Source organism: Pteropus medius, unplaced genomic scaffold, assembly GCF_902729225.1.
Source record: "Pteropus medius unplaced genomic scaffold, Ma_sr-lr_union100, whole genome shotgun sequence".
NCBI classification, from domain to species: domain Eukaryota; kingdom Metazoa; phylum Chordata; class Mammalia; order Chiroptera; family Pteropodidae; genus Pteropus; species Pteropus medius.
Window position 1 is genome coordinate 26,013,529 of NW_024351073.1, and position 11,482 is coordinate 26,025,010.

Consider the following 11,482-nt stretch of genomic DNA (forward strand, 5'->3'; position numbering starts at 1 on the left):
GTGCAGACAGGGCAGGCCCCGCTTCACGCAGGGGCCACAGAACGAAGCCGCTGTGGGCTCCCTCTCCGTCTTGAGCTCTGAGCATGTGTTCCAGCATGTTCTGGGCCTGGGAGCCAGCTTGCAGGGCGGCAGGGCTGAGCCCTGAGCTCCTCTGTGGCGACCTGGGGGCCTGGGTCCGGCCGTCCTGGCAGAGCAGCTGTGGCACGGGGTCCGAGGTGGCCACCGGGGGTTGGCTCTGTGTGCCTGCCGGCGCCACACCCGGGCATGGTCACAGCAGAATTAGCGGCCCACACCACGCGGCCCATCTGACGGTGACAGGCCGGCACGCGGAGGGGCTGCTTCTAAGGTGTTTGTCCCCAGGAGATCTGGTGATGTGTTATAGGGTACGCGAGACCCAAAAGGGCCAGACTGGAACTCGGAGCTCCTGGACAGAGGCTGGAAGGCCCCCCAAGTGGGGAGCTCTGAGAGTCCGAGGGGTGCAGAGACGCCACCTCCCGTGACCCCGCAGACTTGCCAGGCCTGTCCCGAGGCTGCAGGTCCCTGGAGCGGGCTGCTTTGTCGCTGCTCCTCACCTCGCACGATGGGGGCCCCGTTACGTGGCCGTGGCAGCCTGTGTGCATGAGGCATAGGGCTTGACCCTGTGGCCTGGCCGTCGAGCAGGTCCCTGCAGAGAGAGCCACGTGCTCAGTTGGAAAGCGTCGCGTTCGTCATGGACGAAGGTGCGGATGTGGCGTCTCGGAAGCTGTGCCCCCCGCCCCTGCTGTACCCGGGGTAGTGCATCTGCCTGCAGCAGCCCAGGGGCGGGCGGAGCTGCCTGGCTCCCCTCTGACGTCACCGGACTACGTGTGTGGGCTCCCCTTGGGGCGCCTGTCATGTCCCTGGGAGGCAGGGGAGCAGTGGTGGCCTTCTGTCTCTTGCCAGCTGGCGGCGATGGCCCTCTGTCCCCTGCCGGCCGGCAGCGGTGGCCCTGTGTCCCCTGCCGGCCGGCGTGGGCCTGGGAGCTCTGCTGTGTCCAGGCTCTTGGCGGGGATTCTGGCCATTGCGGGCGTGTGGGGGGACGCAGGTGGCACACGGAGTGAGGCCGCGATTCAGCATGTGCATCCCGCGTGGACGAGGCCCCAGTGCCCTGGTCTGTCTCTCTTCCCACCAGCGGTGCCTCTCACTGCTGAGCTGTGATTCTGGCTTCGGGTGAGGGGGCTGCCCGGTGTAGAGGGCGGGAGACACCCTGCATCGGCACCTGCTCCTCCGCGGGCTCCCCGGGCCGCGGTGCTGCTCCTGCCACACGTGTGGACTGTGCCTGGGGTCAGACCATCGTCCGGGGGATGGGGTGCTGTCTGGCTGGGGGTGCTGGAGCTCGTCCAAGCCCCGGGGGCACCCAGCCCTGGTCCCGCCTGTCTGGGGCAATATTCGACCTGGTGGGCGGGACGTGCAGGCCATGTTGGGTCCTGCTGCCGGCTAGGGGGGCCGTAGGGCCCCACCCACACCCCACCTGGCCCAGTTGCCCCAGCTCACCAGGACAGTGTGACCCTAACACAGGTCCGGGCCCCGGGCAGTCGGCTTGGGGGCCTTGCCGAGGCCCACACCCCATTCTCCCTCCTCTCATCCCCTGACGAGAGCTGCCGCCCTGCCCTGCCCGTCGGGGGCACCCACAGCGGTCCCCGCTCCTCCAGGGCCACCCTGCCGCCCTCAGAGTGAAGCCCCCGTCACCCCCTCAGGGACGTCCTTGCCACCCCACAGCTCTCCCAGGGCCCGTGTCCCCCACTCCTGGGGAGGCCGTTGGGCCGGCTGCAGGTGACCGGGCATGTGGCCCAGCACCCTTGGGAGACCCTCAGGCCCCTGCCCAGCCTGGCCTTTCTGCGGAGTGGGGGGAATTAGGGGCGCATACAGAGTCCGGTGTTCAGCCCCACCTCCCACGTGGGGGAGCCAAGGCAGCGAGGCCCGGCCTAGAACCAGCAGCCCTTGGCCACCAGCAGCCCGAGACCCTGTCCTGTGTTCCTCGATTGGCAGGGTCCCTGGGTTGGGTGGCTCAGTCAGATGCCCGTTTGGGGAGTTCCTGCCAGAGGCTGTGTCAGCGCTAGGTCCTGGCAGGGAGGAGCCGCCCCTGTGTGACAGGCCCTGCTCCGGCCGACCAGGCCCCCAGCCCGTGGTGTGTCCATGGCTGTGCGCCAGCTTTGCAGGCTGGGCTGGGGCCAGCCGCTCTCCCAGACGCCGTGGGGCAGACGGCTGCTTGGGACATCCTGTGGGGTGGACAGCTGGTGACACCGCTTGCGAGGCTCGGGCCCCGTGTGGGTGTGGGCGGCCGGTGGTCTTGTTGGAGGGACGCAGCGCGTCTCAGGCTCGCTGTGGCTGCCTGGCTCGTCGTGGTGTTGGTGCAGGGTCCCCTGGGCTCTGGCCTGTCCCACCGTCATGGTGGACGTCAGCCGATCCTGCCTGGCTCCTCTGGATGGGGGCGGGGCTGGGACCCGGTGGCCACACAGTGTGATGTCGGCAGGGGACCCGCGTGTCCACTCTCAGGGAAGGACGGCTGCGGCCACACACGGCCCTCGTCAGTGCCCACGCCATCCTCCGGCCGCGGCTCCCGCCTCTCCCCGGGGCCCTGGCTCAGCCATGGGTCCTCGTCTGGCACCGGCCCCCCACCCCCAGGGCCGCCGTCCATCCCCCTGGTTCCCAGCTGCCTCTAGCCCCTTCAGCCGCTGACACTGACCAGATTTCTCCCGCAGGAGATGGACACTGGAGGGGAAGCAGCGCGGCCGTTAACGGAGGCGAGACGGAGAGAGCGAGCCTGTTCGAGGGGAAGAACATGGCGCTGTTCGAGGTGACGCGGGCTCGGCCCTGCAGGCGGCGGGCGCAGGCGGCTCAGCTTGGGCACGTGCGGGGGCCACGGCGCCGAGACCGCCGTCTGAGGCTGTGCTGGGAGCCGGCTGCCCGCTGGACACCGTGAGGGGCGGGAGTTGGGCGCCCTCGCTGGGTTGGTGGCCCTGGGCAGCACGGCCCGAGCCCGGGCTCCAGCCCCGGGGCCCTGACTGCAGCCCTGCGGGGACTGGGCCCGGCCTCCCAGCTCAGACCTGTGGGTCCCAGGCGGCCCCGGAGTGGGCTCCGGGAGCTCTGCGGGGCCCGGGCAGTTCGGGGCATCTCGGTTCAGGGTGAGGTGGCTGATTCCGCCTTTGGTCCCAAACAGGAGGAGATGGACAGCAACCCCATGGTGTCCTCGCTCCTCAACAAGCTGGCCAACTACACCAACCTGAGCCAGGGCGTGGTGGAGCATGAGCAGGCCGAGGACAGCCAGAGACGCGAGGCCAAGGTACCCCCAGGACCCCTCCCCGGGACCTCTCTGCCGGGACCCCCAGGCCCCTCCCCCGGGACCTCGGGGCCCCCAGGCCCCTTCCCCGGGACCTCGGGACCCCCAGGCCCCTCCCCCGGGACCTCGGGGCCCCCAGGCCCCTGTCCCTCCTGGAGGCCGCCCTGGCCTGGGGTGGCAGGTTTTGCTCTGGACCCTCCTGGAGCCCAGTTCTCTCCGGGCCCGGGCAGCTGAAGCTTCCCACCCTCGCCGGTCCATTTCTTTGTCCTCCTGTGCCCACGACCCCTTCCCGGGGCGTGCGGGGCAGGCAGCTCCCCCGAAACGCCGCTCTCCCCACAGGGCCCGGGCATGGGCACCCTCATCGGCGTCTACCTGCCCTGCCTGCAGAACATCCTCGGTGTGATCCTCTTCCTGCGGCTGACGTGGATCGTGGGGGCGGCCGGGGTCCTGGAGTCCCTCCTCATCGTGTCCATGTGCTGTACCTGTGTGAGTGGCCTCGGCCAGTCCCCGGGCTTGGCGCCTATGCTTCTGGGGGCAGCTGGACGTCGGGGGCCCACCACGTGGACGGCTGCGGGCTCTCCGGGGACCGAGGCTGCCCATGTGTTCTGCCCTGGGGAGGCCGGCGGCTGCAGGCGGTCGGGCTGTCGTTTGGCCCTGGGAGTCTTAGCCGCCTGTGCAGAAGTGCAGGGCACCCGGGTGGCCAGGGACTGGCGTGGGGCACTGTCACTTAGGCCTGTGCCCTTCCAGCGGAACCCTCTGGGCATTTCAGGGACCCCGGTTATAGGAGGGACACGTACCAGAGGCACGCAGCCTGCGGCCCCGACATAGGGTCCCTTCTCGCCACCTTTTGCTGCATCTGGTTTAGCCTCCAGAGGCTGCCCAGTGTCCCCTCCCGGCCATGCCTGTTCTTACTGTCCTTATTCTCCTTGTGAAGAGGGCGGTTAAACTCTCGTCACCGTGTGTCACCTGGAGGCGTCTGTCAGAAAGATTTTAAGCTGTGCCGGGAGCAGAGTCCCCGGGGCCCTGCTCATCACTCCCCTTGCCGCCGTGGGCTTTGCAGCGCCTCGGCCCTCGGCCTCCGGGCGCTGTGGTCAGTGCGGTCACCTCGTGGTCTCACCCCGCTCTCCCTGCCACGACATGTTTCCAACTAAGGGTCGGGAAGTGTCTGGAGCAGCCAATACACATGTACGCACACGCGCATACACATGCACATAAACGTGCGCACACACATGAACATGCATGCACACACGCAAGTGTGCATACACATGTGAACAGGCACATGTGTGCGCGAACACATGTGCGCACACATGTGCATGCATGCACATACACATACACACGAGCACATATACGTGCTGGCACGTACACAAAGGCGTGCACACGCACACAGACATGCATGCACACACACACGAATGTGCACGCACATGCACACACACAGGCATGCACACATGCTCTGGATAAAAAATGGTCCGGGTGGGCCTTGTCGGGTTTGCTGCCTGGACACTGGGGACTCGGCTTTCTGGGCCGTTCCTCCTGGTCTTTAGGTTGTAAGGAAATTACTCCCCAGCCCATGGGTGTGGCTGCTTCCTGAGCAGGTGGTGAGAGCTGGGGCAGGGCCCCCTGGACGGCTCTGTAGTCTGCCACGGGGTGGGCACCCAGGCGGGGTCCCCCTCATGCCCCACGGGGTGGGCACCCAGGCCGGGTCCCCCTCATGCCCCACGGGGTGGGCACCCAGGCCGGGTCCCCCTCATGCCCCACGGGGTGGGCACCCAGGCCGGGTCCCCCTCATGCCCCACGGCGTGGGCACCCAGGCGGGGTCCCCCTCATGCCCCACGGGGTGGGCACCCAGGCGGGGTCCCCCTCATGCCCCACGGGGTGGGCACCCAGGCCGGGTCCCCCTCACACCCCACAGAGCACACACCCAGGCAGTGTGTGTGGTAAGGTTGAGTTGGGTCTTTTCTGGGCCGCCGGTAGGAGCTCAGCTTTGGGGGTTCAGTGGGAGAGGAAGTGAGGTGGGGGCTGCAGTCCCGAATGCTCCATGCCCAGGTGCCCCTTTGCAGCCAGGAGCTGGGGGCAGGCGCTGTCCCTCGCTGTGCGTGGCCCTCGCGGGCTCCTCTCCAGGGTCTCCTGTGTCCTTGCAGACGATGCTGACAGCCATCTCCATGAGCGCGATAGCCACCAACGGTGTGGTCCCAGGTGAGCGACTGGCCGCGGGGTCCCAGGCGAGGCAGGGAGGTGCAGCCCTGTCCCAAAGGGCCCACTGCGGGCATGCCCTTCCCTGCCCGGAGGTTGCAGCTTGTCACTGGCGTCCGAGCCCAGAAGCTTCTGTGTCAAGAGGGGTCAGGTGGGCAGGAGGGGGCCGTCCTCAGCCCAGCCAGGCCCTTGTGGAAGATGTGGCGACAGTGAGCCCACCTCTGGGCAGCGACGTCACGTGGGCTCACGGGCCAGTGTCCCTGGCGTCCCTGGTGGCCCCCAAGGGCACCGTAGGGCTTGCCTGAGCAGGGCGGGCTGTTGAGGGGGCTGTCCCCCAGCACCTGCCCCAGCGCTCAGAGGCTGCCTGTGAGCGGGAGGCTCCTGGAGCAGGAGCTCACGTCCGCGCCCACGGCCCTTCCTCGGCCTTAGCATGTCTGGACAGCTGACACGCCGTGACCGAGGCGTCCCTCTGGTTCCGAAGTTCAGTGTCCTGCGACCAATGTTCTCTTAGCTGACGGCGACGTGTGCAGGCTGCGTTGCTCACCTCCGGGGCCGCTGACCGGGGCAGGAGCGGCTCTCTAGGGCCGGGACTTGCTCTGCCATTTGAGCCCCGAAGCCCTGGCTGGCTGCTCCCTCCCCGTGGCAGGGCCCGAGCCTCGGCGCTGGGGTCGGGGACGGCTGTGCCGGCTCTCGTGAGTGAAGGCGCCTCGCACTTGTTTGCCGCCTGGATGCGAGATGCCAAAGGTCACACCACGCCTGCCGCGGTCGGCCCATGGGCACGTGCGTGAGGCCGGCTCTCTGCACCCACGTCCTCGACATGCTGCCCCGCCCCCGGCCTTCTGCGCAGCCACAGGGCAGCGGCCGCTGTGGGTCACACACCGGGGCCTGGCCACTGCTCTGCCCTCCGCCCAGCCGGGAGGCAGGGCCTGGACTAAGCCCCTGAAGGGGTGCGCTCACTTGGGGGGTGGCTCTAGTGGCAGAGTGGCTCTTAGGTTTGCTTTTCAGAATGGGGGACACACCCGGGACACCGCCCAGGCATTCCAGAGCCACGCCATGGCTCCTGGTCAGTGTCCGAGCACGAACCCCTGACTGATCGAGTGGCCAGGGACAGGCACGCGGGGCCTGGGTGTCCTCGGGGACACCCAGGGCCAGCGGAGGTGACACTTATGCGGCTCCCAGTCCCAGGCCTCAGAGACGGAGTCAGGCGGCTGGAGGTGCCGGTCTGACACCTGGGGCTGCTCAGACGTGGGCACGGCTCTCGGGCCCTGTGCCCTGCCCGTGGCTGTCCTTCGCTGTGACTCTTCAGCCTCGGCCTCAGAGCCGGCCATGTGGTCTGTGACGTGTGTGTTCACAGTGCCTGGCCGTCCCTGACCCGCTGTTTCCTGTTGGGCTCTGCAGCTGGCGGCTCCTACTACATGATATCGCGGTCACTGGGGCCGGAGTTCGGGGGCGCTGTGGGCCTCTGCTTCTACTTGGGCACAACCTTCGCGGGGGCCATGTACATTTTGGGGACCATTGAGATTTTCCTGGTAAGTGCTTCCTTCTGGGCTGGTTTTCCCTGCCCGGTGCCGACCCCCAGGGCAGTGCCGGCCCCCAGGCCCTTCCCCTCCGCTGTCCTCACCGCCCAGTGGCACCCAGGCCCCTGCACAGCAGGCCCCCTGACCGCGAAGTGCTGGCTCTTAGCTCCTCGTGCGATTTAAGGTGGACGCACCCTCCTGCTTGGCCAGGCCCCCCAGGCCACGCCCTCCAGGACCTGCGGGGCCTGCATCCCTTCTGTCCCCGTGTCCCTCTGTTCCCGAGCCGAGGGCCTGGCTTCCGGAAGCCCCAGAGCCTCCCGCACTCCAGGCGCCTGGTGGCGGGCGACGGGGTGACGTGCTCCTGACCCCCTCTCCGTCAGGCCCCTGTACCTGGCGCCGCCGCTTCTCGGAGCTGAGTGACGGCTCACTCGGTCCCGTGGTCCACCCCCAGCAGACGTGCTGGGCATCCGTCCGGTGTCCGCGCCCGGTGCTGGCCCAGTGTGTCCCAGGAGGGCTGAGCTGGGCCGGCGCCGGGCTCCCCGGGCTGGCATTGCACCCGCTGGCAGGGAGACATCGCTTGCTCTTCGATTTCCTCTGGGCTCTTTGTGTCCCGACGCGGCCTCCCCCTGAAGGGCCCTCAGCCCCGACTCAGAGTCGGCCCTGTCCCTCGCTGTTCACACTCCCGAGGGTCTGTCGTGGGAGCACCGGTGTGGGGCCCCGGGAGGGAGCTGCGTCTGGCGCTGGCCTCCCCTGGAGTGGTCATCTGCCAGGCAGGGGCAGGCGCCCTTCCCGACCTGCCTCGTCCCCGCAGACCTACATCTCCCCGGGCGCGGCCATCGTGCACACAGGCTCGGCGGGCAGCGAGGCGGCGGCCATGCTGCACAACATGCGTGTGTACGGCACGGGCATGCTGGTCCTCATGGCCATGGTGGTCTTCGTGGGCGTCAAGTACGTCAACAAGCTGGCCCTGGTCTTCCTGACGTGCGTGGTGCTGTCCATCCTCGCCATCTATGCCGGCGTCATCAAGACGGCCTTCGACCCGCCCGACATCCCGTGAGTCCGGGGCTGGCATCGCGAGTCCCTTGTCCTCTGTCCCTCCACCCAGCGCTGGCTCCGTGCGGGCACAGCGGTCCCGGCCTGCGAGTCAGGCTTCGCCCGCAGCCTTGGGGGTGGCACCTGGGCTGGTGGCTACACCTTCTCTCACGGCATTATGGGTGAGTTGTCCCCTGCTCTATATGGTCGGCCATCTGCAAGGACACGGCCGGAGGGTTGGTGAAGGTCTGGGTGTACGGGGTGGCTCGCGGCCCTGGGGACGGTGGCCTCCTCCCCCGGTCCTCACGAGAGCCCCCGAGGGGTTCTTTCCTTGTCCCTTTTGGACGAGGACGCCAAGTCACAAGGAAGTGGCCGTGGGTCACAGAACGAGTGGCCAGCGTTCAGGTGTCAGGCCAGCTGTCAGCGGGCTGACTGGGAGGAAGCTGGGGGTGGCTGGTGCTCCACGTGGAGGGAGCTGTTCGGCGGGAGCAGGATCCATCCTGTGTCCACTCGGGCGCCCGGCCAGGGCGGCAGCGCGACTGGCCCTTGGCCCTCGCCGCGGCCCCGGGGAGCCACACGGCTCATCACGCACCCCCACCCCAGGGTGTGTCTGCTGGGGAACCGCACGCTGTCCAGACGCGGCTTCGACATCTGTGCCAAGACCCACAGCACAGCCAACGGCACGCTCACCACGGCGCTCTGGGGCCTCTTCTGCAATGGCTCAGAGCCCAGCGCCACCTGCGACGCGTACTTCGCCCAGAACAACCTCACAGAGACGCAGGGCATCCCGGGCGTGGCCAGTGGCGTCTTCCTGGGTGCGTGGGGCGGCCTTGGGCAGGGCTGGGACCTGGGGGGCGCTGGTCACAGGCCACACGGGGAGCTGGAGGTGGAGACAGGGCGCCCTGTTTGAGGGAGCCGGCCTGGGGAAGGGAGTGGGGCGTGCCTGCTCCCCGCGGGGGTCTCCATAGGTATCTGTGGGGAAGGGGCCGCGGGCTGCAGCCGGGCCAGGCTGGGACCTGCCCGGGGCGTTCGCTCAGGTGGCAGGCGGGCCAGGTATCGCTGCCACTGAGAGCAGGGGTGGGGTCAGGTCTTCCCTCAGGGGGGTCGTGGGAAGGGGTCACTGACCAACCCCCTGCCCTGAGACCTACCCCCAGAGCCCTCAGGCGCTTGTCAGGGCGTGTTTGTCCTGAGCGGGGTGCTGTCAGCTTTGACGTTAAGGTGGAAAGCTGTCACTTGGAGGTTAGGTGCAGTGCTCAGAGGTCTTCATCCAAAGTTGGAGCCCGTGGGGCAGTGCCACGTGCATCTGCTGGCCCTGATGGAAGGTTCCAGAGGCCCGCTGCCCGGCCTTTTCCCCACAGACAACCTGTGGAGCGCGTATGCAGACAAGGGGGAGTTTGTGGACAAGAAAGGCACACCCTCCGTGCCCGTGCCGGAGGAGGCCCGAGCCGGCGGGCTGCCCTACGTCCTCACCGACATCACGACCTACTTCACCATGCTGGTCGGCATCTACTTCCCATCTGTCACCGGTGAGGCCCGGCCCCTCGCTGTGTGGCCTGTGTGGCCTGAGGTCTGCCCCAGCTCTTCCGAGCGGGCAGCGCGGCTCATCGCGTGGTTAGAAGTAGCTTTGTGACCGCGGCGGGGACTTGTGGAGAACACCCAGCACATTGTTGGGTGGCGCCCGGGGTGGACACGGGGCTGTCAGAGGCCAGGCGCTGCGGTCGTCCTTGTCCTTACAAGAGAGCTGACTTTCCAGATGGCCCCCTCCGCACACACACACGTGCACACACGCACACAGGCTCACATGTATGCATGCACGTGCACAGGCACACACTGCCTCAACATACACATGCACACAGGGTGTGCTCACATATGCACACACAGGCCCACACGTATGCGTGCACACACAAGCTCACAAGCATGCACGCACATGTGCACAGGCACGGGCATGTGCAAACATGCACATACTGGGTCACGTACATGTGCACACACAGGCATGCTCATACATGCACACATTAGCTCACAAGACCATGTGCACACAAGCTCACACATACATGTGCACAGGCGCACACAGGCATGCACACATTAGGTCACATGCATGTGTACACACAGGCATCCTCGTACACGCATACACAAGCTCACATGTACGTATGCACACGTTCACAAGCACAGGCACACACAAGCTCATAAGTGCGCACACACGTTCACAGGCACACAGGCATGCTCACACTTGCACACAAAGCTCACACACATGCACACATGCACAGACACACACAGACACACACGCATATGCACACACACTGCTCTCAGAAGGCACTTTGCACTGAGACACCCATTAGCCTTTCCCTGGCCGAACTGCAGCCCATAGCTGTGGGTGTGTCTGTCCTGGTCCCTGCCCAGGTCAGCCCTGGCCTCATGGAGACACGGTCTCCCCCAGCTCGTGCCTCTCCAGCACAGCGTGGCCGAGGTCCTGGCCGCCTTCATCCTAGCTCTGCTCAGATGGGCCGTGGCCAGCAAGGTGGCATTTTCTAGGTTTGCCCGGTACATGTCAGCTCTGCCCTCTGCTTCTACAGGCATCATGGCGGGCTCGAACCGGTCTGGGGACCTGAAGGACGCCCAGAAGTCGATCCCCACAGGGACCATCCTGGCCATCGTGACCACGTCTTTTATTTGTATCCTCGGAGGGGTCGAGCCATGGGAGGCACAGGTGCTGGGGAAGGACACACCCGCCGCCCTGTGTGGCTCCCGCTGTGCCCCCAGCAGCTCTGGGTGGGCCTCCCTGGGTCCGGGGGCTGTGATCACAACGTCCTTATAGAGGGACCTGGGCGGTATCGACCGGATGTAAGAAAATAAAGCGGGTGACGCCGCCTTCACAGTTGGGTACGGAAGGGGACGTGGCACGTAAAATAAGCCATGTGTGGAGATCACGTCACCATGCGCGATGTCCAGCGTGTTAGCGACACACATCTGGGAGCGTCACACATGCGGGTGCTGGTCAGTTTTGCAAAGCCCAGTCACTGGCCCGGAGGAACCTTTTCTGTTCCCGAGGTTTGTCCTAAGCCCGGGTGCGCCCTGCCCGGTCCCCGCGGTGGTTGCCTGCAGGCCTGGCGTGTCCTCCGTGGCCCCAGGACTGAGCAGTGAGGAAGGTGCCCGGGAACCACCGGGACACAGCAGTGGGCCCGGGGGCGCCCAGACCCTCCTGCCACCGGGACCTGCTGCCAGCACGGTGCCCACTGCTTCCTTGACGAGCCGAGACCTCTCCTGCATCGTGCTTTTTGGGGCCTGCATCGAAGGCGTGGTCTTACGAGACAAGTATGTTGGTTCCGCCCGCAAGGTTTGGCTTTCTTGAATGACTTTAGCTTTGAAATCGAGGTCACCAGGGTGTCACACTTCGCACGCAGAGCAGGACGACCCCACAGCCCCTTTGTTGAGGCTCCGTTTGGTCTGA

The 11,482-nt window shown here is 66.8% G+C and overlaps 1 protein-coding gene across 1 annotated transcript in view; it reads left to right on the forward strand.

Moving 5' to 3' along the window:
- The window catches only part of SLC12A7 (solute carrier family 12 member 7), a 40,112-nt gene that overhangs the window by 13,256 nt on the left and 15,374 nt on the right, over window positions 1-11,482 (forward strand). Inside the window, 10 exon segments of the mRNA XM_039842842.1 lie at window positions 2,721-2,815; window positions 3,179-3,301; window positions 3,638-3,784; window positions 5,437-5,491; window positions 6,887-7,017; window positions 7,817-8,058; window positions 8,641-8,852; window positions 9,396-9,563; window positions 10,608-10,706; window positions 11,289-11,346. Of these exon segments, the coding sequence (XP_039698776.1) occupies window positions 2,721-2,815; window positions 3,179-3,301; window positions 3,638-3,784; window positions 5,437-5,491; window positions 6,887-7,017; window positions 7,817-8,058; window positions 8,641-8,852; window positions 9,396-9,563; window positions 10,608-10,706; window positions 11,289-11,346 (1,330 nt within the window).